The 27,445-nt window shown below is 45.6% G+C and overlaps 1 protein-coding gene across 1 annotated transcript in view; it reads right to left on the bottom strand.

Moving 5' to 3' along the window:
* Window positions 1-27,445, bottom strand: part of CDHR1 (cadherin related family member 1) — a 48,041-nt gene that overhangs the window by 15,878 nt on the left and 4,718 nt on the right. The window contains exons 3-12 of the mRNA XM_009635354.2: window positions 22,425-22,570; window positions 21,516-21,566; window positions 19,537-19,626; window positions 18,948-19,034; window positions 17,119-17,235; window positions 15,313-15,456; window positions 12,462-12,540; window positions 9,446-9,546; window positions 7,485-7,688; window positions 4,381-4,533 (exon numbers count right to left, since the gene is read on the bottom strand). Of these exons, the coding sequence (XP_009633649.1) occupies window positions 4,381-4,533; window positions 7,485-7,688; window positions 9,446-9,546; window positions 12,462-12,540; window positions 15,313-15,456; window positions 17,119-17,235; window positions 18,948-19,034; window positions 19,537-19,626; window positions 21,516-21,566; window positions 22,425-22,570 (1,172 nt within the window). The remainder of the gene's footprint in view (window positions 1-4,380; window positions 4,534-7,484; window positions 7,689-9,445; window positions 9,547-12,461; window positions 12,541-15,312; window positions 15,457-17,118; window positions 17,236-18,947; window positions 19,035-19,536; window positions 19,627-21,515; window positions 21,567-22,424; window positions 22,571-27,445) is intronic.

Consider the following 27,445-nt stretch of genomic DNA (forward strand, 5'->3'; position numbering starts at 1 on the left):
AGCAGCTATTATTACTTCTTACAGGAGCTTCCTTCCACTGCCCATGGCACATTGGGGCATTTTAGCCCGGTTGGACCAGACGGCTCAAAACCAGGGAGATGATGAGCTAGGTCAGCGTGCAGCCTAGGCTTGTTTGTGCATGCTTGCGATGGGCAATCAAGCTGTGGAAAGAGGACTTCAAACCTGCGTATACATATTAGCCTCCACGTGACAGATGTGATTGGTCATAACTAACCAACACAGCTTGAAAAGCCATAACAGAAGCAAGCAAACACCCATCCCTGGGCAGCTCCTAGAACTTAGGGAAACATAAACAATTTTGAATAATCACGTAAATTGAATCATGATCCTTTGCAGATGAAGCATAAATTCTTCATCAGGAATGAAGTCAGGGCAATAAACTGCACCAAAGAGGGTAAAGAGATGAGAGAACCGGTGTCCTGGGATGTCTGGAAGCAGCAGTACCCCCACTCCAAATACGGGACAGTCAGGGATCAGCCTTGTACAGCAGAACCCCATTTCACAAAGTTTGTGAGCACTCTTACCACCAGGCTTCTTGGAACTCTACCCCACTGCCTTATGCTGATTAGGACTTTATCATATTCCCACTTCTGGATTGCTTCACTGCCTCTGAGGAGGAACAGAGAGCTCTGGCATAACATGTCTCGTGTTATGAGATGTTCTGGCTGGCTGTCAGCAGAGCTTCAAGCTGATACATGCCTACCTCTCCCCTCAGCTGAGGCATGGCACTGTTGGCTTAGGAAGTGGGTTCCTCATGTTGCCCCTTAATGCGCGGCTAATTGATGCAGGGAAGAGCAGCCACCACAGAGAAGGAAGGGGATAACCGAGGTGTCTGGCACGTAGCCATCTGCAGTAGGCAGCAGGGAGCTCTCAGATCCTCACTTGGGAACAGACCTGAGCAAGTATTTGGTCATTTACCTCCAAAGCCTCAGACAAGGACTTTTCCACAGGACTTCAGCTACTTCATACCAAATGTTTTCTCTTAGTCTAAAGCAAAATAGCAGCCATGTTTCCTCTGTGTCTCCGTTTGCTCCTGCGTAGATTAGGGGAACGTCAGTAGGAAGCCGGAGCCAGTAGAGCAGCCAGCCTATTGCTCAGGTGGTGTGTGGCTGAGCAAGGAAGAGTAGTTTCAGCAACAAGTACTGAGACACCAAGCCCTTCACCACCTCCAGCCCAGACGTCTGGTCCCTGACAGGCGGCTGCCTCACACAGAATCAGCACCAGCTCATCAGTCATGGGCTCTGTAGGGACTGAACCCAAATGACCCAAATTAAGGTTGTCAGGCTCTGGAATGGGCTGCCCAGGGAGGTGGTTGAGTCCCCATCCCTGGAGGTATTTAAAAGACGGGCAGATGAGGTGCTTAGGGACATGGTTTAGTGGTGGGACGGCAGGGTTAGGTTAATGGTTGGACTTGATGATCTTAAAGGTCTTTTCCAAGCTAAACGATTCTATGATTCTATGACGAACACAGACAACAACGGTCGACCATTTGGCTTTCATGCTTGGGCAGAGACCTAGTTAATGCAAAGCGGGAGGGCTCTAGAAACCTGCTGAGGACAGCACACCACTAATGGACTACTCAGCTGACTGGCTGTGGGGCACAGCCTCTGTGCAAGCCCCTGCTCTGCTGGGTTTGGAGAAGTTTGTATCACCCCGAAGTGACAGGGTTTGGGGAGGCTGGGGAGCAGTTTAGCAGGACATAGCCAGGAAAAGGCTATCTCAGTATCATCTCCTGGAGCTGTTCCTACTGTGTGAACATTTATAATGGCTGGAAATAAACAGTGAAAGGCTTCTTGAAGAAATTAATCTCGATGGATTGCTCGTAATTACTATCAGACACATCTGCTCTAAAAGGGCAGTTTGGTCACTGCGTCTCTGTGCTAACTTTTGTGTTTGGGAGTCCTGGACAGTGTTACAGCTGCAGAAATTGTTGAAGGGACAGTCATACAAACATCAGCAAAAACCTGCTCATGAGCAATACCAGCTCCCAAAACAGCACGGAGATAAAATCTTATTGCTTATCGTGCATGTGGAGCTGTAACATCTGCAGTGAAATAATCTTTGCTACTGTAATCAGCCCATCTTAGAACACCTGATGAGGGCTTAGTATTTTTACTTTGTTTTCTACATTCATTTTTTATTCCCTCTCCTTTTAGCAGCCATAGTGCAGCTATGTCGACACGCTGACAACATCTTCCTTCAGGGAGTGATTTCTGTCAGCTTCCTTGCCTGCAAGGTCTTACGCAGAGCTGCAGTGTTTGTTTTATGCAGAGAGAGAAAAAAAAATAACATAAACCCATTACTTCACAGGACTGCGTATCAACAATTAATACAACTGCCAGCAGAGCAAACGGAGATATAATCTTAAAAGCGGCACGTAAATTTTTTAAATCGAGTTTGATTTTGGCAGCTGAAGATAATCCCGTTCTGCAGGAGGTGTGGGCACCTGCGGAATGCGAGGGGTAGATCCAGGCTGCTGTCAGGGCGGGATGCACGCTAAGCTGAGGGAGGCCAGAGGTTTGGCCCCTGAAGCACATCAGCCCATGACAAGGTGACATCTGGCCCCTGTGGCAGAGGGATTTGAGATCTCAGAGGCCAGGCTGGAGGGGCACGAATTACCACAGCTGCCATACCACTCTAGCTCTTGGGCAGCTGAAAATGAAGAAGGTCCTGACTACCAACTGCATTTAAGAGCCAGCCCTAAACAGAAGATAGATTTTCTCTGGTACCTTTGCTTCAGGTAGTTTTCCAGTGCTCCTCCCAGTCAAATTCCTCTCTGGCATTTTCCTGTTCAGTAACAAACCAGAGGAGAGGGATCGTTGTTTACAGACCCCCCTCCACCCCCCTTGAAAATAGCTTCTCAAAGCTGCTGTGAAATACATGTTAAACAGAAAGAAGAATATATTTCCTCCAAAATCCTAACCAGAATGACTACATTAGCAACTAAAACTGGGTGGGAAGCAATTTGAACTTCTCAGGGAAATGGAGACAACAATGAGGTCTTTATAAAGTAGTCGCTGCCGTATATTACTACCGTATCATCCAGTTGCACCTTCTTCTTCTGGAATCTAGACAAAGGCTCTGCATTTTTAGCAAAGCCTTATGGTCTTTCTTCCAGCAGAAATAATTTCATCCAAAAAAAAAAGTGAATAACTGCTTAAGCTAAAAAAATATATATCCTTTTTCTCGGTAATTAATTCTTTCAGTGTTCATGGCACTCATATTAACTACTTTGATTTCTATTAGTATTCATGAGGAGGCCATGTGTAACTTCTTTACTGGTCTTTTGGTAGTTTAACCTGAATAAATGTGCGCTTATTATAATTAGTTTCGGTAGCACTTTATAGCCCTTTCAGAATCTTCCATTTTAATACAGTAATGATGCCTCATATTTTTGTAGCATCTATAACCTATGAAGCTCAAAATGGCTAAGGAACATTACAAGAGAAGACGTGAAGCATACTGCAGTGAAATGACTTGCTAAGGACACAAAGCAAACCATGTAGCAAGGGTGAGAACTAAATCCAGGAAACTGGCTTCTGGGCTGTGCTAAAAATGCCAGTCTCTGTGCAAAATCAAAACTAGCATATGTTAATACTCAGCTAGATAGTTTTGACAATATTTTTTTTTTTTAATGATTACAGGGATTGTCTACACCATTCTTTGCAGTCAGAACTGAATCATCTATACTCATGTTCAGAGGCAGCTGACACAAAACCAGACTACTTAATTATCTTGTCGATGAGCCAATGAATCCATCAGGAAAGGCGATAATGCAACAGCTCAGCTTTTGGATGAAAGCTGGTTCTTGTGTGGCTGTATTGGAGCATGGGTGAGAGAGCCTCGGATCAGGCTGCAAAAGGCCATATAGATAGATATGCTCTGACAAAGGCAGTAAGCAATTTTGGGAAATTATCTTCCAGTCAGCTGGGGTCTTCAGCCTGCCAACATTCAAAAACATGATCATGAACCAAATTACTTAGGACTAAGCAGGTAAAGTTCTGGCTCCAGAGAAATTAGGATTTCTTCCTGTGAATTTTATCATTGTAAGAGCAGAAATAACACCCTTAGGGTTCAGTCCAGAATGACTCAGAGCCACCAACATGTGCAGTTTCCGCAGAGAGATAATAGTCAACATTTCGCACTGACTGGACTAAATTAGTCCACAGATGCATACATGAAACCTTTGGAAGTTGATGAACCAGGGGCAGAAATGAGTTTCGCTTACATGGAATATAATGTCACTGACAACACATCAGACAGCTCCAGGTGGATTAAGCAGCTAAATCCCATCCGATACAGAAGCCATCATACACTTATCACATACACAAGCAGAGAGGACCCAGAAAGCAGATGTACCTTGAAGGTTAACACCTTGAATTTTTCATAGTCAATAGCAGCAGAATTTTCCACTATTATTGTAACCTGAGCCTCGTTCAGGACAGTTTGGGGAACCACCCGGAAGATGCCGCCAGGTCCAACAAGACGGAGGTTGAATTTAGCGTTGGCTCCCTGTGAATAAAAGGAGATACGGCATGGTTTTCAGTGAACAGTGCATTTCTTACAGCCCAGATTGGCTCTGTTTCTTCACACTGTAGAAAATTAGGATGAATCTTGCTGCTTAGAGCTCTCTGCTCTCCATCCCCTGGGCAAGAGGCTGCTAAGGAGCTTAGTTATATAATCCCTGGTCACAAGACGGACACAGCTTTTCTTAAAATAGATTGACAAGCTTCGTTATTCTTTCAGTCATAATGGAAAAACCCTGCAGCAGGACTGGCTAGGAGAGGGAGTCCTGAGGCACGCAGCCCCGGGCTTCGCGCCACACGCTGTGAGCCAGTGCAGCTGAAGGAGATGACACCACGTGCACATCGGCAAGCAAGCTCTGCCTCCTCCTGGGTCCTGTCAAGGAAAGACAACTGAACTGCCCGAGCCAGGACAATGGACCCCTCCAAAACCCAGCCTGTTCCCTAAGAGCTCACAGCCTGGGATGATGAGGCAGAGCCACAAAGATAGGCAATTTCCAAGCAGAGGTGGCACTCCATGGTTTGCACCGGGTTAAGCTAGCCCAGAGTTATGGCAACTAAACCTTTTGGAAGCTGATGCCCTTGGGAGGAGAGAGGAGCTCCACCTCTGCTGGCTGAGGTGGCGCACGTTTGACAGCTGCATGTGAAGTGAGAAGCCAAACCCCACAATACAGATAAAACTTCTAGCCAGTAAGGACATGGGAAGCAGCAATATCTAGAAGATTACCACCACTTGTGTGCGAGCTGGGAAGAGTGATTCAGAGCCAGACGGACAGACCAATTCTTTTAAACCAGACTGAAACATGGAAGAAAAAACACGAAATGGAGATTCTCTCATTTCTGCCTTACTGGGAAGGTGTGAAAATGAGCTAAGCCCGTTTAACCACCTCTCTGAGTTCATCAATTTCTCAAAAAACATCACAGATACACTATGACAACCAGCCAGACTGACTGCCTGGCTGGTGCCATGTTCTCCCCCTAGCATGAATCTTGACATGAAGAATTTCTAATAATAACTTTAATGCAGGATAACTCTACCTTCAGCTGTATCCCTGGAGGACTTGTTGTGAGCAGTTCCTGCTGCAACCCTAGCTCATGTCAAGAGGAAAAGTGTCCAGCAGTACACCCCCAAGGGAATCAGAATGATCTTGGATCCAGACTCGGTGGTCTGCGTTGTTTGGTCACACACCCCCCTACAGCTCCAGGGACGACAACAGGCTCTCTTTTGCTGGGCAGTAAAGGCAAAGACACAAAGCCAGAGCTGCTGGACTATGGAAAAAACTGTTGATGGGGAAAGTGGACCGTCTGACCATACAAAGTCCTCTGCACTTGGGACTGTACATGACTGGAGAGACGGTAGCATTGGCGGGGAGAGAACTACTCCAATGTCCGAGTGATTTCTGGCAGTGACATCCGCTGAACTCAGATCAAGCCGTGCCACTGCATGTCTCCAAGCAGGCAGCCATGGGACACAGGAATGACTGAAGGAACAACAGCACTGAGCCCCGAGCTGTGTCTGTCGGATGAAAAGGGCTGGGGGAGAAATTTCTGCATGAGTTTAACATGGACAACAGGAACTCTGCATAATGTTCTTGCAAGTAGAGATGGCATTTCCATCAAACTGTAGGCCTAAAAGAGACCTTGCCCACAGCTTCTTCCTCCTCACCTGCGCTATCCACTCCCCAAAAGCAAGTGTCACTAATGGCTGTGACAGAAACAGATATATCTTTAATTTTCTTCTCTGTATAGCCCTCTTGTGTGGAAGGGAAAACATAGCATCCTATGCCTTAAAAGAAAAGCAAGCCAAGCCCCCCGAGCAATGTCTTACACTGCAGTAGGAAGCTTCCCGAGAAATCTGCACAGTGGATTTAGCAATGTTTTCTGCTTATTTCGTAGCCTAACTTGCAGCCTGAATATTTTGTCAGCCTACCTATGATACGTATATATGTTGCCTCTAAACAGGAGAGATGGGGTTTGTTTCTTTCCTTCTGCAGCAACATCCCCCGTGACAACAGCGGGCCAGCAGCACCGCTGCTTTGAAAGCAGTCATTTATCTGCTTGCTGCAGAGCAGCGGGAGGGAGGGGAGCAGCCGGTGGGGTTGGTAGAGCACAATACCGTCAAAACAGCACAAAACCCAGCACCGCTATATAAGAGCACTCTTCCCAATCGTAAGGCAGTTCTCAGATGCATTAAGCTTTTTTCTTGTCACTACCTAACCTCAGGCTAACTCAGATGGATGCCATTCATACGGTATTTAGCTTAGGGATCCCTATAGCAACCATCACCATAGTACCTACGGGCATCACAGGTCAGTCAGATAGCAGGCTGAGTCTTCTTTCCTTTTCCTTTATCTGGTTAGAGTTAGTTTGGCTCTGGCATAATTTTTAAGATTACCTAAAAATATTGCTCTGGGGGGAATGATTTATCAAAGTATGCACTGCAGACTCTGGCTATAACATAAGGGCCGGAAGGACAATATATTGTAATGAAATCAATGTAAGGGTCCGGCCTGTATTGTTTCCAGCAGGGCCTGAGAAGATACGGACAGCAATTGCACTTTAAGTTACTAAAGTGATTGGAAACTCTAAGTAAATCTCCAAAGGGAGTACATTCTTGGACATTACACTGACAACAACTGGCTGTAACCAGTAGTTAGGGGAGTTCATAAGGACTGTTCAGCTGGAGTCACCACAAGAACTGAGCCGCAGCTTTAGGACCACCTTCTCATTGACGTAACAGTGTGTGACAGACTAAGTATACTTCAGGGTTCAAACTCTCTGTGGTAACGGACCCTACAACTACTTGGTCTGCCCTAGGCTTTTGGGGAATGCAGGTGACATAGTTCAGTTCTTAAAATGATGTTTCCCCATCTGACAGCTCTTTCAAGTCTTTGAGAAAATAGGGCAGGAAAAATGAAAGTCCACATAGTTTCCACTTACCTGGTCTGAATCATTGACTGTAATTTTCAGTCCCCTCAGGATTTCACCCTCTGGGGGATGCTCGTACATGGTCAGTTCAAATCTGTTCTGGGGACCATTTTCTCCATAGAACGTTGGTGGATGGTTGTTGAGGTCGACCACCCGTATGGTCACCATGGCAAAAGCGTACGCTGAGACATCACCTTCCTGACTGACTTCTGATGCCTGCAGCAGGCAGGGGAGAGAGAAGAACGATTGAGTGTGTGTTCTCTTTCCTCACTTCCATGCTCAGGTCTTGCTCTGCATCAACAGATCACCCTAACACACCAACTCTGTACAAAGATTCACAGCCTTATATTTCTCTAGAAATCTCAGTTCATTTCACACTGAAGTTTATGGTGATTAGAAGATTATGGTAATAAACCAGTCCCAATAAAGCCCCAGTGAAAAAATTCTCCTAATTTTGTGAGCTTAGCACCTCACCCTAGGTGAAAACCGTGCTCTGAAGACAGATAATCTAATAGAAGCAGCATAATTGCTTGCCTAAAGTGTTGACAGAATAGAAAAGGAAGAAGATCTTTAAATTTGCTGTGGTACCACAGGTAGTTGATTTTCACATTGCATGCCAGGACTGTAGCCTTGAAAACTCTGTGAGAAAAACTGTACTTGCGGTATTTAGGCAAATATTTGAAAAAGAAAAATGACACTTTTTTTTTTTTTTTTTTTTTAAGATTTAGTCTCTGATTTACAATTCTGCTTTGCTGTCTAGATGAGCTTAATTTAAGCTGGTTATAGTTTGGACAGACAAGCAAACCTAGCTGGCATTTTTCTGAACTGAAAGGTCAAATCTGTCTGGGTTTCGACAATTCTAACATGCAGGCTGATTCACTGCATTGAACCTAAGACATTTCTTCTGTCAGGACAGAAACTTTGGCTGGGGTTTTTGTAACAAACCAGCTATTTCTAACACGCTTTTTTTCTCAAAGGGCTCAAAAGCAAAGGCAATTTCTCTGAATATGGTAGTCTGGTAACTGAGGCGCCTGTCACTACCTAACGCCGGGTAGTACAAGACCCTTTTGGTTCCTCAGGCAGATTTTGTAGCCTGCATGAACCTTGGGTCACCACAGATATAACTAGGAGATCAGAAAAGCTTGCAAGGTCTTAACTAATCCTGTATCTGGGAAGTGCTAGCAGACTGCAGTTAAACCAGAGAGATTAGGGGAAGAAATGGTGCCTGAGTTTAACACGGACAACAGGAACCCTATGATCTCCCCGGTTCAGCGAGCTGCTTGAGCCCACTAGCAAGCAAGTGCCCGTGGGGATGCTACGCTGGTTCTGGCAGCATGCAAGGCCTCAAAGGTGCCTTTCGACAATATGGTTCTCACCATGACAAACTCTCGTGGTTGTAATATGCATTTGCTTGAAATCTTCACAATTTAACTCTACATTTTTATACTCTTGGTCTTTAGAAGCTGCTTAAAATAATGCAGCCTGTCACTCTGATACTAGCTCATGGAGGTGTTAGCTCGCCGAGGTGTTAGCATGTGTTTGTACGTGGCTGATGAGGGCTTCAGGAGTGGATACCGATATGACATTGTGTGATCTACCCCAGTCCTGTTACTCATCATAGATTTGACAGTTACCTGTTGTCATCACATAGAGGTTACATTGCATTAATCCCCAGTTTAGCAGTAAAATCTGAAAACAGAACACTTCTCTACGTATTGTAAAGGATGTTGATTCTCTAGACTCAGAAATGAATTTAGGACAAGATGACTTCATTTGAAAGAAGTAATCTGACACGCTAAATAGCCCAAGGAACAAAAGGAGTTTGTTCTCTTTTATACTGTCTGGCACTCTGTTCAAATATAGGGGGTAGTTTCTAAAACAGGTAGAGTCAGCTCTAAATTGAGCTATTTTAGACAATCCTGCCTACTCACGGCATTTAACACCAACAGTCTTCAAGTGGGCACAGAACATACCTGAACTTTTAGTTCATACACTTCTTTCTTGAGCTGATTTGGGCTTTTTACAACAGAAATGGCTCCAGTTGTGTTGCTGATTTCGAATGAACCTTCACTTCCTGCAATAAAACCAAGATGCTCCAGTTACCTGCCACGCTTCTTTTTTCTGAACAAGCATGAGCAATCAACCATACACTTCATTAAGCATATCTTTGTCCATATGTGTATCCATATCGATGAGTAGATCTGAAGCCACTTTTCAAAAATGAAGCATTTCTATGCCTGGTCACAGTGAGATGAAAACACAGATGAGGGCCAAAGAGGGTTTCCTCCCCTAAGACCAGCTCAGTGGAGCTCTGCCCCTCTGGGAAGCAGCCCTCACTTTCCTCTTCCCACCCTGGTCAGGTTCCCTTTGAGCCTCAGCAGCCAGGCATGCAAATACAGTTTTCATTTCTATTATGCCGTCTTCTTTATATGCTGGTTTAGACAAAAATAGACATTCCTTATTTTAATTAGCAAATGCATAATTAAGTCTCTGAGAAACAAGAACATTTCTCTCACTAATATCAGCTGAGGTGAGAAGTCTGACAATCTGTCTCAAAGAAACATAGTCACTCTTTCTGCAGACAGCGTCTCTGGAGAAGCATCTTTTTGCCTTAGATGTTCAGTTGTTAAAAAACTCGCAGCCTCTTGCAAGGCTGTCCTGAACAAAAAAGCAATTTTGGAGGACCTGGGGTAGACCCCAGGCTTTTTTCACTGAGGCAGAGTCTGAGACAGGCAGGACAGGGCTGCAGGCTGGCTTTGCTGCCCCTGACCTAACTTCCATCGATCTGAGCAGAAGATCAGTTACAGGACCGCGATCCCTTGAGACCTGGTGAATTTGTGCTGCAGCAAATGCCAGCTTGCAGAGAGGCAGTGGAGCCTCATCGCATCTTGCTGTCATGGCCAAAAACAGGCTGGTGCCTGGGGAGGGGACCAGCCGGCGGTTCAGGGGGCCCTGCCCTGCTCTGCCAAGGGGCTTTGGGCACCCCTGCATGCTGCCTCACATATGGTATTGGCCACTCTCTACGCTTTGTGGCAGAGCCTACTGTTGAAAGGAAAAGAGAGGAAAACCCTTACAATGAAGGAGATCAAGCCTTCAGAAATAAAGGATGATGACCTGAAAGCCCAGTCATTTTTCTTTTTCTCCAACTCAATTCCAGTGCTGATTTTTAAACCATCTGATAGTGTACCATTTTGCTAATACCTGCAATACCTGCAACTTCATTAAAGTACACTAGACATAATGTTGAACAGATATCGACTCATACAATGGTCAATTATTAAGATACATTGACCTGGAAAGTGCATCCTGACTGAGAAGAAGCTTAAGTCAATGGCAGTTTCAAGCCACCGTACTTCACGTTATTGTCTGGTTACCACAGGGAAACTGGTAACTCAGAGTATGTAGCGTTATGCGTGTTCCTTCTCACGGTACGTTCAGAGGATTGGAATATTTTCTAAAATTATCCCGCACTCCCTTGAAAAAATTCTTATAAAGACTAAATAATTTCCTATCTGCTGCTAATATTTTCTTGCCCCTTAACCACTCAGCCTGCAGGTATTGGAATAATGACTTGTCACAAGTAACGCCAGGGCCTGGGGTGCAGGGGCAGAAACCTGTTGTAATCTTTTGTTCTCTATTTCTTAAACTTTCTGTGCACTAAAAGCATATTCCCTTCCCCTCTTTTCCATTTCTTGCTAACAAAATCCCGTGTTAACGTGCAGGAAGAAAGCCTGCTCTCCATTAAGTCATATTTTATGCTACTTATCTGTCATCCCTTTCCATCTTCATTTTCCACTCTTAAAAAACTTTCCTAGTCACTTACCTTTTTTATCCCATAGCACCTTTTTGGTCCTGCTTTATTTTCTTTGGAAATCTAATATCTTTCCTCATTAATCCTATTTCCCTTTGACATTTTCCCTGGTTCATCTACCTTCACTTACTCTCCTTACTCAATTTCTCCCTTGTTTAGCATATTTTTATCCCACTTCTTTTTACTCCTCATTTTCCACCTTTCTTTTTACCTTTTCTCATCTTCCATCTATTTTCTTCTGCAACTTTTTTTCCCCTCAATGTTTCTACCTTCCTTTTACCCTCTTCTATCTATTCCCTTGCACACTTCAGCACAGGTCCCATCCCATATCAAGCCAAAACCTCAGTTTTACAACCGTCTCTGTCCTCTCTAGACCTTGCTGTTTAGATCACGCAACCCAATGAAGAACTTACTGCGTAGCTCTGCAACTACACCTCAGATTTCTCTTATGAAATTCTGGGATCTCTTACACCTGGGAGCTGGGGTGCCCAGTTGCCATGGAAGTCTTGTTTCGGAGGAAGAGAGAACCAAAAAAAACTAAAGTTGCAGCTTGGAGTTTAGTTGAGCTAAGTCATTGACTTCACCAGCTAATGAATCATCAATTCAGCTAAGTCTCACATTTATGCTATTAAAAGACGTGCGACAGACACCCTCAGAATAGCTGATGAAAAGCTTTAACCTCCTGATAACATCTACTTTCTTCCAGTGCAGCGTACAGCCAGTGTCTCTTCACTGGTAAATATTATTTCTTCCAAGAAACCAGAGGCTTGACCATTTAGCCACTTTAATCACAGTATTAATAAAAATATCCCTCTAAATACCATGTCTGGGTCTCCCAATGCAGTCTCTCACCTCCCAGATCAAATGATAGAGATGCTCGGTAGCAGTGAATGTATCTCCCTTTACGCCTTCTGAAGTGACGAGCAGGCTACTGATGCCTAACGAATCAGCAACATTAACAACTCCAGGCGTAGTTCTGTGAAGCAGATACTAAAACTCAGTGAACTGTATCCTGGCTGTTCTCTGGTAGACAGGGCCCTGGAGTTATTCGAGGTACCTGACATTATTTCATCAGAGTTTGTCTCAGCTTTATTAAGCTCTAGCGTATCCCATTCTAATTTAGTGTCAGATCTAGTTTTGACTGCCCTTCAGATTTCATACCAGACAAGTCTACTCACCGTTCACGATGCCGTAATGAATACTGTTAGGCTTTCCTCTGTCTCCATCAAGAGCAACAACAGTAAGGACCTCAGAGCCCTGGGGAGAAATGGGAAATCACAGCCTGCGTGCTGAGATCAAAGAGCAGTGAAATTGCCACTGTGTGTTAATAAAATTAACTTCTGTAAGACTTTCTGCAGCGGGATGGTGGGGGGAAGAGTGGGTACATTGGCTTGTGCTCTGTGGGGAACACAGGACACTGACTCCCAGCCAGAAAAAATCAGTGCTTGGCTTTGCAGAGCAGGAGCTGGATGCTCCTCCCTGGGCCAACTGTGTCTCATTCCTACATCAAAAGTTGTAGTTGCTCCCAGGTACGCTGCTGCCCATGCACTGTGCCTCCATACAAAGTGGGGACACCCCCACTGCTGCTCACTCCCACGGAGCCGCTGGGTGACCTGTCCTGGCCAGCTGCCGCCCTCGCCATGCCCCTGCCTGCGTCCATGGCAGAGCCGGCAGCCCCTGCTTTGGCGTGTGGGCCTTGGCTGTCCCAGGGGGCCAGGGCTCGCTGCAGCCTCTGTGCCTGCCGAGAGACTGGTGCCAGTTTGCCGAGCACCCTGCCTTCTTGTCCTTTTTTCCAGCTCAGCTTTGGGTGAGCACTGGAGGACCAGCAGGAGCGCTGCTCTGCTCCCCACAGGCTGCAGGGCCGACAGCATGGGTGCAAAACGGCTGCAGACCTCATGTGGCCACATGTCGCTGCCAAGATGCCCTCTGGTAGCTGCTGTGTAGGCTCCCGGCGTTGCTGCGTGCCCCATGGCCATGCAGCGTGCTTGGACACAGGCAGCTGCTGGGCACTCATCCCGTCATTTTGCTCCTACCTAATTAAGTTCAGACAGGCAGCAAAAGCAAAAAAGGGGATCACAAAGCAACTTGGCTCGCAGAATATTTAGGGCATAAAATTGCGATGAAAACGATGGCAATTTAATTGTCCTTAAACCTTCACTGCCTGCCTTTCTGTGCAAGTAACTTGGCCGTGGGCCAGACGTGCAGAACTTGTGTACTGGAGACCATTTGCTTGTGTGACTGCTCCTATCAGCTCAGAGGGATGATGACTGTCAGTGTTAAAATGCTCACCCAAGTGGCAACGAGCTGTGCAATTTGGGCCTCTGAACTAAAGCGTTACTGTTTGGGGCTGCAAAAACAGGGAACGTTGAAATAACTGACAGCTAATCACAAATAGCAACACGGAACATTTTCATAACAACCCTTGAGTGAATTTTTCAAACAAGAGAGCAACTGGAAATACAGAACTGTATTTATCATCATTTGTGCTGGAAGCTGCAATAAAATCTGCCTAGTGGGCAAAATGCAGTGCAGTCCCTTTGAAGATGACAGAGCAGTTGTAAATCCTGACAATTCCACCAAGGAGAAAAGCAGCAAGTTTACAAAATTAATGCCAAGTGTGTAAACAACACTAAAATCAGCTAGTGTGTGTCTCTCCGTGGAGTTCACTCTAATAGCAAAACCCACACTGGGAAGGACCGATTTGTGTTTCCATCATTATAATATTGTAATGGTGTAAGTTATGAGCTCAGGCTGGATGTAATTAACATTTAGTGACTCTCATTTCCATGGTAAACACTAGCTCCTGCGCACACCTGGTAGTTATTTCAAGATCTATACGTAACTATGCAGAATAAATCAATACACGTAATATCACTCATTCCAAACATCTGCAAAGTACACAAGCATTGCTTCTCTGCCCTGCTGAAGTGTAAGAGCCCATGCACTGAACTGCAATATACAGTCATGCAGTGTACACTGGAGTTCTGGACGGAAAGCAAAGACACGATCTTTCCTGAAACTCAAGGGGAGAAGAGGTGAACAGCGTGCAACCACACTGCCAAAGAGATCAACAGTCTAATGTTGGGTAATTTCATTTCTCGTCCTATGTATGAAGAAAATGTTAATTAACTCTTATGTACAGGGTGAAAGCTGATCCATACACAACATCATGCCACTGCTTAGATATAGAGACAATTAATTAGTTTGAAGCTTCAAGAATAATTTGTGGCTGAAAGCATCATGGTGGATATAATAAATTGTATACTCCCTTTTAAGCAAACCTGCCATTAGGCATTTCTGAGGCGATGGCACAGCCAGGAGCTCAGTGAACTCCTTGGATTCTGTGTCTGTGATAGACACAAAGTGGTGTCTTCAGCAGCAGATGCATGTTGACAAATGCAGTGTCCCCTCTTGTAAGTGGTTCTTCTAAGTATGTCCCTGCTTGCTTGATAATCTGGTGGGTTTTAGGCCTGGGAGGCCCATTCTGCCTACCCAGCCATCACCGAGCAGAAAATATCCTGTATTTTGAGGATGTCAGGATTGCTTCTCCCCAGGTGATGTCCATGGGAGAAGCACAAAGAGCCTGGAGCATTTGGGCATAAATTCTCCCCATAGCTTGCACAAACCAGCTGCTGGTACCAGCCTGATCAGCCAGACAACATAAGCACTGTGAGACCACGCAGCACACAAACACACGAAGGCTTCTAGCACGATGTGTTTGGGCAGCCTGCTTAAGCCTTCAGCCAAGTGCCTCTGCAGGTCTCAGCTACGGAAGAGCTCTTAGTCACTGTCTGGGCTTAGACCAACATAAACGGGCAGAATCCTTTTTGACTTTAACGACAGCAACAGGAAGCCGTGCAAATGTAAGTAAGAACAAGTCTGAGATTTGGTCAGCTCATTTCACCTAGGAGTCAAATCAGAGTTTAGGTCCTAGTTTCCAATAAATCCTGCGCTAGAAACCGTAAGGCCATCTCAACTGAGATGTGAAAGATTGCGCTTGTTCTCCTACAGGCGAAAACCAGCACTTACTGCGAGTGTATCCTCGTAGACATATCCATAGTAGGGAGTCCCGATGAACATGGGAGGAGTGTCCTGAACATCCTCCACGTTGACAGTAACTGTTGTCGTGGCTGAAAACACTTTGTTGTCTCCCCTGAGCTTCCCACCACCATCCTAGGAGAGAAGTCATCATCAGATCCCTTTGCTGAAACATGTCTGCAAATCAGCTTATGGCACTGCAGAAGCACAGTCCCAGGAATCCCTTCTCTCTCTCAACACACAGATTAACCTCCGCTGCCCTATTCCCTTCTCTTTTGCATTTGTCCTGCTTCCCTGATGAGGAAGACAGCTTGCAGTGTCTCAGAAGTAATTTCTGATTGTAAAAGTGGTTGTGGCAATATATGCAGTCATACACGAACTTTTATCAACACCACAGGGGATGGGGAATTCAAATTTTTTGCAGGAAAAAAGAACGCTAGAAACTGATGCAACAAGTTAGTGACTGAAATCTATGGCTTTCATCCCATGTGTAGTCTTGCCATAAACACCAGACCACGCAGTAGCAATGTAGGGCATTTCTAGGGGGAAATCAAACAGTGCTTTGATTTGATCAAAGTCTCCTCGGGACTCTACCGTGACAAAGTGAAAGTGTGGAGGAGCTGTGCAGCCAGGAACTGTCAGGTAGCCGGTGTATAAACAGTCTCCGGGGACTCGACTCCAATCAACTCTGGGCTACTGGTATAGCAGAGCCAATTAGAAAGGTGACTCCCAGTTTCAGAAGCTTTTAACACCCTCAGTCTCAGAGCACCGGCTGGAGGTCAGCAGTCATGCTGGCATATGAGGGTGTGAATTGTTCAGCATGTCTGCTGTACCAATTCTAAAAATTCCGATTTTTTTGGAAAAGATATGCTTTTTTTTTTTTCCCCTCCTTCCTGCCCCAGAGGCAGCATTTAAGCCAAATTTTTTTACTTCTCCTCAAATGAACCCTGGCTAAATAAATACATAAAAAAATCCATATGTTTTATGAAAAACATGAGAAACTCAAAGTCACCATCAGTAGCAGCAAAATCATCCTCTTCCCACTCATGCGAGTCTGCCTGTGTGACAGGTCCCCACAGGATGCTGAGAGACTTTACTTCAGAATTCATAAACTTTTAATGCCTGTTATGAATCCTCAGCCATGCCACAGGCACAGCACTGCTAATGACAGCAGCAAGAAGGGATGTGCAGTAGTATTTGCAGGATTTCAATAAGCTCCTGCCAGAAGGCAGCAGAGAAGCGAAAGAAAGAAACAGCCACAGATATTTCCAGAAAAGAAGTCCTTCACTTGTGCGGCACTGGGTCCAGCTGTGCCCTGTGTCTTGCTGTGGCTGATGGCCATGACCAGCCCCGGGGTTTGCCTTTCTTGTGGCAGGGCTATGCCCTGGGCAGCACAAGTGAGCCCTGGGCACCTGCATTTGCCCAAAGGCTGATGCTTCTTGAAGCCAGGGGCTGCATACACCAGTCCTTCACACCTAGGTGACTCTCAAGAGGCACAGGTGACTTTCTGCAGTGGGGCTCACTATCCTGGCACTGGGGCCTGAGCAAAATGTGGGAAACCCACTCCCAAATGCCTCCAGATGTTGCTCAGCAGCCGCCACCAGTCACCTTTCCTCCCTCACTTTTCCATGTTACATTCCCCCACCCCCCCCCCCCCCGCCGCAGCGGGCAACTCTGCTGCCTCAATGCTATGCTTCATGTTTCAGCAACCCTTTAAGTCAAGGCTGTATTTGAACTAATCAGTCCTACTCAAATACAACGCCCCACCTCCTCTAGTTTCAGACAAAAGCTTTATACCTTGGCTACGACGACAACAAAATGTGTTCTTGATTTCTCATAGTCCAGGGTGACCCCTGTTTTGATGCGCAGGACACCACTGTGACGGTCTATTGTAAACTTATTAGCATGGATGTTCTGGAAGAAAAGAAAGAAGAAACAGTGAGAGATTACAGGTATGGAAATAAGATTGCTGTAGGGATTCATCTTTTATTTCATCTGCTAAGGGAAAAGACTAGAATGATGATATGGTTTGGGTGAATAATGTATTTGATGAATTTCACCTCTGTGTGTTTATGAACAATTCATGAACCCACCACGAGTCTCTCATTATTCAGAATAAATCAGTTACCTGCAATGTGGATTTTTTTAATCTTTTAGTATTTCATTGTGAAATCTTAAACTTTGGTTAACGCAGTTCATTGCACGGAAAGCGGTAGGGAAGCTTCAGAGAAAAAAAGGTGAGGGGAAAAGGAAGAAGGAAAAAGGTGTTGTCCCTTAGTGCTTCAAAGTTCTTCTGGCTTAAAAAAAAAAGCAGGAAGTTTGCATGCAAAGATTATTGCCCACAGAGTGGTGTTTTGGTGATTTTGGCGATATACAAATAAAATCTGAAAGACGTCTGATTTCCAAAAAGGGCTAAAAAATGTCTCCCTCCATTCTTCTGGACTGGAGATGTCTATAAGCACAGTCCCATTTGGGCGTCCATACACAACTGTCACTGTCAGATAATCCTGGCCTTTTCAGTAGGCGTGCCCACATCAGGCTTTTGGAGAGGTTTTTTTTTTTTCCTTTTTTTTCCTGAATTCCCAGAGATTGTGCCAAAACAAATGGCAACTTTTTTTTTTCAACAAATACACCCATTTAGTAAGCTTTTTGCCACACAAATGTATCAACTAGTCATAGAAGTTTGGAATTGCTGTTCCTTGGCTTCATAGTCTATCAGCTTACTGGAAAAAGCCCTGTGCAAAATTGAACCCTGCACGTATTGTATTTTAAATGGATCATAATTGGTGAAATTAAAACTAAATTTCAACAAGGCACTCAAGGTGTTCTTTCACAGTATGCCCAAAGCTCTTAACAGGATTAACTTTAGTGCTATGTAAATATCTTCCAACTCGTTTCCAAGTATTTCCAAATATTGTATCCAAAGTAAATACTGCAACAAATTATTTTCAGGTTTTTTTCTGTTGCCTCTTGAGTAAGGGGAACTGCAGTGAAACTGGACGAAGCTGCTCGTAGGAAGAGGGAATCTGAGGGATGTAATGTGAAAAGTTGCCCTTTTGGCATGCAGAAGGTCTGTAAAACAGAAATTGAGCTTTAAATACAGAGCCCTTTCTGTTCTTCGCTGGTGGGCAATACCTGAAAGGCTGGTTTCAAGCAGGCATGGCTTTGTTGGTGAGAAGACTTAGTACCTCATACGTCCACACTGTGATCCAGGTCTCCATTACGCACCAGCCTGCTACACCAAAGTCCACATTTGGGTTCCCGGTGCATTTTGCTTTCTAAAGAAAGCTATTTCATGCTTTAGAAATCCCATGTGCCTTCAAGATTACAAGTTATGACTTGCTCTCCCCATCACTCCAAAGAAAGGGCCAGTAAGAGCCCTGCCACAAGAAGTCCTGCTGGCCAGCGTAGGCGTGACAATGGCAACCCCAGCTTCTCCTCCTGCCTGCTGGGCCGCACTTGGCTGCTCGCAACCAGGCAGTATCTGCTTTGTCAATGCTTGTTTTCTTGTGCACGGTACAAAACTGGTCCACTAGTAGCAGGCTCAACCCTCAAAACCTTTTTTTAACCTGATTTCTGAGAGCTCAGTAAGTGCGAGATTATTGAAGGTACAGGTAATACCTTACCTGCAAGAAGTAGGTGATGCTTCCTCCAGAACCTGTATCTTTGTCCACTGCCTCAATCTTAAAGATACTGCTGCCGGAGGGAGCGTTCTGTGACCAGAAAGAGTTACCAGAGTCACACAGAAGTGGAAAACCAGGTGAGTTAGAAGAAATGAAAAGCGAGCATACAAGGAGGCAGAAAAAGAGTGATGGTAGAAAGAATATAAATGCACTGAGGGAAGCAAAGAGCAGGAAGAAAAGAGGGAAGAGATTAAAAATGGAGGAAACCGGAGAAGAACAAGAAAGAAGAAAAACGTTTTGGAATAAAAATTATGGGAAATCTCAGCTAAGACAGAGCGCATCCTATTCCCACTGAAGTTAACTCTAAAAACTCCCAATGACTCACATTTTGGAGCTTATCCACAACATAGCACACCTTAAGTACTTACAGAGTTATTCCCTAAGTCTGCAGTGAATATTAAATATCTACCCAAACCCTAAACCAAAAGAATGCGAATTGGTCCTGCACATTTGTTATTTTACTGCAGATATACCAGCTCCTCTTTACATCCTATTGAAACATACTTCCAGTATGCAAAGGAACTTCACCAACCTCTGGGACTTGGACTATGTAAGGTGTATTGATGAACTCCGGGCTCTCATCATTAGCATCCATCACAAGGATCCTGACTTTTTCAGAAACCTGGAGTAGAACATGAAGAACTTGTTATTGATTTTCAACATGTACCTGTTCATTTGCCTACTGAGGTGTAGTCAAAGGTAATGAAGAATTATGTTGTAATAGAATATCCTTGCACTACCAAAATCAAGTCCAGAAAAGAAAATACAGAAAATCCCATAATCCAAAAGAATTTGCTTTGTGGAGAACACCCAGATATCTCCAAATGAAATAAGGAATCTCGGAGTACTTTATAAATTACAAACTGGGGCTGATTTTCAAAAGTCATCCTTCTTCTTTATGACATTCAAGATATCATGATATATGTTTGTCCTGGTTTCAGCTGGGATAGAGATAATTTTCTTCCTAGTAGCTGGCAGAGTGCTGCTGTGGTTTGAATTTAGGGTGAGAAGAATGTTGGTAACACCCTGATGGTTTAGGTGTTGCTGAGCAGGGCTTACACCAGGCAGGGGCTTTTCAGCTTCCCCTGCTCTGCCAGGGGCACAAGAAGCTGGGAGGGGGCACAGCCAGGACAGCTGACCCCAACCGGCCCAAGGGCTGTTCCATACCATATGATGTCATGCCCAGTATATAAACTGGGGGCAGCTGGCTGGGGGGCAACGATCGCTGCTTGGGGCCAGGCTGGGCATTAGTCAATGGGTGGTGAGCATTGTGCATCACTTGTTTTGTATATTCTTCTATTTTTATTACTATTATTATTATTATCCTCTGCTAGTTTATTAAACTGTCTTTATCTTAACCCACAGTTTTTACTTTTTTTCCCCAGTCCTCTCCCCCATCCCACTGGGGAGGGGGGAGTGAGTGAACAGCTGTGTGGTGTTTACCTGCCTGCCGGGTTAAACCACAACATAACAGAATTAAAAGTGAATACATAGAAGACTGTAAAAGTTGGTACCTGACAGCCAAGAGCATTCATTAATGCCTCATTTGATGTCATGATACTAGGTTAATAGTGTGCAAAATTTGGATGTACAAATACATGCTACTAACATGTAACAATCCATCTTGAACAAGATGTGTGTCCTCTTTCTAAAAATACACAAGCAAACATGTTTGACCAACAAAACTTCCCGGTTGTTTGCAAATGGACATGTGGATGTGATCCCATTATTTCCTGTTCACAGAGGTTGCAGGGCAGCTGTGCCTGTAGGATGCTGGCACCTCCCAAACATTTGCTGTAGTAATCTCAATTAATTTGTTTGAGATGAGGAAGAGCTCTAGAGTTATCCAGTCCTGTGGATAGTAAGAGGATCCCACTTTTGTGGCACATCTAGTGATGAAGGCCAGGTCCTCTTTTTTGCCAGACTAACATCCTGGCTGTGTCAGCATCCATCCATAAACTGAAAATGCCAAGGAAGTTTGTAGAACTTGGATTGGATCCTTGTGCACTGCCTCAGAGAAGTCCTTCATGATTAGATGTGATCAAAGGTTTATTCAGCAGCAGACAAGAAAACCCCCACCACCTTAGCCTAAGCAAATCCTCTTAATGCCATGCTAGAGGGACACTGTGGGGGTGGAGGGACAGTCAGCTCTTGGGTGTCTGACACCAGTGCCTGTAATGTCACTCATTTCCCCAAAATGCCTCCAGACCTTTCTTAGGGATGAATCCTACTGAGCTGACAGTGAAACCTCACAGAGAGCTGCTGTAATTCTGCAGGCCACTAAGGCAGTCCTTCAGCTCCCACTACATTGCAATTATCTTCAAATAGCTGAGCAATGAGCTGGAGTGAGGCTTGAGTTCCTGGGAGTTCAGTGGCTCTTGAAGCAAGAGGTAAGATTCTAATGAGATTGTGTTTTCTGAGAAAATGAGATAGTCCCTGTAAGGTAATTTAATGGGAGGAGGTATGTGGGGACAGACAGTTTGACAAGCTACAGCATAATTAAACACTTACTGTATTCAGGCCATCTGAAATACTGACAATAACTTCAATCTCATCTTCCTTCTGCAAACCAAGAAAATTCCTTTGTTAGAGAGATGGTGTTTGCCCTGATTGGAAAAGCAACTGCAGATTTAATTGTGGCTTGGCAGGTAGATGAAAGTAACAACTAATTCCATGAAGTAATTACAGCAGAGGCTAGGGAGACCCCCTCAGAGGCTCCAGCTGCAGGGCTCCTTGGACTTCCTGTGGCTGCTGTCAAGAGACGGATGGTCTGGGAATCCCTGTTGTCCTGTAAAGCGCTAGTGAAAATCAGTCATCTTTTCCAAGAAACACTCCCTAAAGAGGCACGATTGGTTCAAAATTCCTCTGTCTCAGCATACAGTATTTTGAAGGCTGTACTAAATACTGTGTACCCTTCCCTGCAAAAGAGACACACGAAGGGTTCAATGCCAGTGTTCCCTGGATAAAGCTGCCTTTAGGCCACTATTGCTGGGAATACCTTTAACTCATATGGTTACATGTGGGCTAAAGGGCTATGATATAACCAGAGAAGCGTCCTGGAACGTTGCTTACACAAATCTCTACATCCTGCTAAGGACAGAGGAGTCCTCTTCTTGAGGATTAGAGGACGGTAACTGCCCCTAAGCTCTTGATGGGGTGCGGGTGGGGAAAGGTAGGAATAAAGAGTAAACTTCTTGTTTGGCAAAAGCTGGACAGACAGCTGCCGAAAAATTTGATAGCAGTGTCAGTGGTACAAGTCAACTGGAAAACAACACGATGGGTGAAGTATAACGTCTCAGCATAGCAAAGTATATTACATGTTTCAGGGGCAAATAAGTTGGCATTGTCCCCCAAAGCCACAGATCAAATTAAACCGAAGGAAATTCCATGAGCACACGGAGTGGTGCCATTTCACTCTACCTCTCTGTCAAGCTCCTCGATCAGTGTAACATTTCCAAGGTTCTTGTCGACTGAAAAGTAGCGTCTTGATCCAGCTTCATAGGCCAGGCCGTACGTCACGGGATCTCCTTCGGGATCGGTTCCATTCAGAGTGTACACGTGGGTACCTGAAAAATCGGCATTCAACAGCATTTCCCTGTGGTTACTTCAGCCAGTGAATATTTCACTGGTCTGCTCCCTAGAAACTTGGCTCCCCTGCGGCAGGCAGAGCTTTTGGGAGTCAAACCCACTTAGTGGGCAGCACAGATACGCAGAGCGTTCAATAGCCCTGACTGCCGCATTTTAGCCTCTTGGTTAAACTGAGTTTCTCAGTGCTGGTTTCTCTCACTGTGGAACCACACCTAGATCAATACTGCCCACATCACAGCCCTTACACAGATGACCAGTTCTTGACTAACTCTCAGCCCGGGCGAGTCGGAAGCGATGCTGCTGTACGACTGGGTGAGTACCGAAAGCCCCCCGTGCCCCTCCGCTCCATGGGAACAATGAAATTGCAAAGCAGCGGGCAGAGGATCCGGCAGCTGAAGGCAGTGCTCCCACAGGACTGGACCCAGGCTTTGAAGCTCAGGAGATGCAAGGATATTTGCAGACTTTCCCACTAATAGGTGCAGAAGTCTTCTTTCCTACTTCGCTCCCCCTCATTAGCTCCCTCTCATTAAATCCTCTGCTTCACACACCCACTCATGCTCATACCAATGAATAAATTTTCTAAACTCATCAATGTATTTCTTTCACAAGCTGGGGAAAGTGAGATTGTTATTTCTATTTTTAAACATTTGAGAAGTCAGTGCCAGTTTTTGCAGCAAGCTGACTTTGTTTATCAGAAGTGATACTTCCTGGCAGAGTTAGAACACCCACGTTTTCAAAACATGGTGAGGGTTTATTATTTTTTTTTTTTTTAAACTTCATGTCTGTCATTCTACTGTGCATTAATAACTACATTCAGATGACTTCAAGCACTTTACAAATATTGGTTAACTGACCCTGAAATACAAAACACTGCTACTGTTTCCTTCCAATTTGCTGTGCCCTGAGTTACCCGGGATATCCAAGTTGCAGAGGTTTGGAAAAGAAACTGCTTTATGTCTAACAAAGCTCTGGAAATACTGTAGCCAAGCGAGTCGCTGGTTAGTAGCGAGATTTGCTTGTGCATGGGGCACAAAGATATGATGGAAGGATCCCTGCTAAGCAAGTTAGCATAAAGTTAAGGAAGAACACTGCTAGAGGGAACCCAGAAGACTCCAGCTTTAAAGTACTCTGAGTTTGAGAGATTTTTAATTCTGTACTTGAGAGTCGTAATCTTTTTCTCATATCCTCTCTGCAGTGGCAGCAGAGTTTTTCATGGCCCAGATCCATAAGCTTCTGTTTGGAGCTTTGGCTGAGGTCCTGCCCACTGCATGGACGGGTCAGCTTCTCAAATGTTTCCTCAGTTTTGCAATGCAGCCTTTCACTCCTCATTTGCTTATTCCTTGGCATGCAAAATGTGAAGCAAACAGATCAGTGGGCTTAATGGACAGGCAACGTCCAGGCATCAGCAGTGATACTTGGAAAACATGGCTGTCTTCTTTGCACAGCAAGAGATTACGCCAAGCCATGTGGGACCTGTGCTCACGTATGAGCAAACTCTCTTTGATAATTACCTGGGCAATATTTGGGCAACTTTCTACAGAAAAATGTTCACGTTGCAAAAAAGAATGGGGCCACAGGATCAGAAACAGCAGACCCTGCTACGAGCTGGCTCAGCCAGCCAACACACAGTCAAGATTTGCAAAACAAGTGCACAAAACTACAAATCACTTTCCACATTTTTCTCGGACTTTTCCCACAAAACAGAGTAGAAAGTAATAACGTATCTGTAACTGAGATCCCCCCAAATTATTAGGGAATGACAATGAACAGTATGATGAGACACTTTGATTGCAACAACTGAACTCTGCAAGTACAAAGAAATGCAGGGAGAGGAATAAACTGGGGCTGGCATGAAACAGTGTCCTGAAAGGACACCTGTCTCCTGATACAGCTGCCTACATAAAAGACAGAAATTTCAAGACTGTTGAAAGTTCTTCAGCACCAGCACTGACTGCATTTATTCTTGTTCTTCCAAAGCTTTGTCTTAATATCACAGCTGGAGCCAAATGAAGAATACAGGTATCAACCGTCAGCGCTCCACTGACATCATTACCAAGACAGTGCTTTTCCTCAGCCTTTTTTGGTCATTAGAATTTTTTACTTCTTCATTGCTTTTCTGCCCTTCTTCTTCACTTTTCCTGTCCCTTCCACTTCCAGCCAAACTGGCTGTCCTGCCCGTTTCTAGCACACGTGTGGATGGCTGAGCAGAGCTGCCTGTGCTGTGGGGAAACAGGCTGGACAGCACCACCCGCACCTGGGGTCTCTCGGAGCCTGCGGGCGACAACCAGGCACATGGTCTGGTGCTGCCCTGAACGGGCAACGCTGCAGGACACGAGCCACAGGCCACTCCGCAGGGGGCACAGGGCACGTGCTAGAGAGGAACGGAGTGTGGAAGGTCAGGTGAAGACATTTGGACCTCGGCTTGTTCTTCCAATCTCACAATTTTCTTTCCTACATTTCCTAGGAATTTTCTTATAAAGAAAACAGGAATTTTCTTGCTGCTAAATGTGAGAAGAAACATAGATGTTGGTACAGACTGAGATCACTGAGGTTTCTGAGCAAGTAACGAAGGACATCATTGATCTTTACACTGCACTGTTTGCTTCCTAGCTAAAGCTGATACTTCTTCATTTTTCATAATACAGCAAACTTGTATGCCTTTTAAATTGGATTGTGGATCAAAATTTCTTTTCTAGCTCATTATAATTCCTAATTTTGTCTAAATTGTAATTTCACTGCACAATACTCCCCATACCATTAACACCCTGGGAACACTTCTCAGCACAGTGTTAATGCCAATTAAAAATCTCCTCTCAATGTGCTGCCTCCCCTTGCTGAAAAGGAAATAAATGAAAAAAAACCCAGCTAAAATCTTACCAGTGAGCACCAAGTAAACAGCCTCTCCCTGTCAGAAAGATAAGGGAATAGAAGAGTCTTCCACCAGGGATATGGCAAATGCTATGTAAGAGCTCTAGCTGGAAGAGCTGGATACTCCAGGTACCTAGGGGATGGTGCAGCAGGCTGGGATGGGGAAGTCCCAGGCAGCTGCCTGCTGCTCCCCAGGAGCCACGCCAGGCTTTCACTCCCTTTTCCTCTTCTGTCTTAAAAGCCATTTGCTCGTTGCTCCTGACACTCAGGCTGAATGCCTGTCCTGTGATGTCATTGCTCCATTTTACTCCATTTCTGACTTAAATTTATTCACAGCCAGCCTCTGTCCACGTGCCCTGGGGCTGGCTTTGCCCGCTTGCTGAAGACACGCTCTCCCTCTCCGCCACTCAGCCATCACATCGCCTCCCTGCCAAGCTAAACAAGCCAAGCACATTTTGGACTCATCCTCAGTCCCCCAGTCCCCCCGTTGTCCTTTGCCACCACAGCTGACATCTGTTAACAAGACGCCGAGAGGGCCATCCATGGCCGCGCTCCCAGGACAGGACACCTCTGCTCCCGGTGCCACGGCAAACACCACCTCACCCGGGGTTATGCGCCTGCTCTCCGCCTGCCTCAGCCAAAAGCCTTTCCCCACCAGGAGAGGTGATGGCCACTTAACACACAGCCTACAGACAGCTCTTCTACACTGCAAGCACAGGGGAGCTCAGGCTCTGGGAGGACACGGACCAGATGACCTCTAGGGGTCCCTTCTAACCCAAAACATTATATGATTCTATGATACACCAACACCAGCTCAGAAATGGCTCCTTTCCCATTCACCACCAGCTCCCGCTGCTTGCTGAGCACCCTCGGGCAGCTCCCGCTCCCTACTGCACCCCGCGCTGCCTGGCAGAGTGGAGGCACGGCTAGCAGCCCAAAAGCCACGGCTGCTACAGCAGCAGCCAAAACAGGCCCAGGAGCTGCAAGCCCCGGTTACAGGGAGAGGGGGGGGTTGTCGGCAAGTGCTCAGCACCGGGGCCTGAATCACCACCCCATGGACAGCAGCAGTGCATCCCCACGGACAGCCACAATGCATCCCCACGGACAGCCACAACACGTCCCCGCGGCACCCACAGCAACCAGCTCCAAGGAGAAGCCATCTGATGGCAATTTTCTGATGTCCCTGCAGTTTCTGTTGGTAGCATAAAGCCAAAAGCAAAGGCTGTGACACCCGCGAGCCCGCAGCGCACCCCTGTGCAGCGCTCTGCTTTGCCGGGGCTCCATTTTGCACAGCGTTAGCTCTGCCACAGTGATGCGGAAGGCGGGCGGCGTTTAGCAGTTTTGTTCTGGTAGCTCCTAGGCTTTCCTAGGAGGGAGAGTTTCGTTTTTGCAAAAAGTTGAATGTTTTTGCACCTTCAAACAACTCAGCCTTTCTGGAGTTGTTTGAATGTGAGGTCTGGGTGGGTCTCTGCATTCCAAGACACAGCTTGAGCTAAATCATCCATATCTGTGTCCTTTCTAGTCAGAAAGAAATTGTAATTTAAAAGAGAAGGATGTTAATTCTCTCACTTAGACATTTTTTAGGACACGGAGTGCTGGGAATAAATTGTGGGTAGAAAAATTTCCTTGTGGGTTCAGCTACTAGGCCTCTGCTGGGCGAAACACAAAAACACATACAAGGAGATGGCAGAGTGCCGGGGTGGGATCGCTGGGAACTGAAGGATGGACCAGGGAACACCTTAGCAGGGAGTCTCACCAGGTTGGGGAGCAGCAGGGGGACAAACAGAGGAGGAACAACAGATACCAGAGGGGACAAGAGGGCATTCTGCAGCCAGCTGGGAATGATGGGAAGAAAGCAGGAGCATGCAGGAACAACCCGGGAAGCCTGGAGGGACCTGAAGGGGCCAGTCAGCCAGTGGCAGGTAGCTGGCAGCGGTAGCTCTGATCAAGTAAGGACTGCCACTGCCCACTGGCTTTTAATGCAG

Source organism: Egretta garzetta, unplaced genomic scaffold (assembly GCF_000687185.1).
Source record: "Egretta garzetta isolate BGI_Z169 unplaced genomic scaffold, ASM68718v1 scaffold280, whole genome shotgun sequence".
Taxonomy (NCBI): domain Eukaryota; kingdom Metazoa; phylum Chordata; class Aves; order Pelecaniformes; family Ardeidae; genus Egretta; species Egretta garzetta.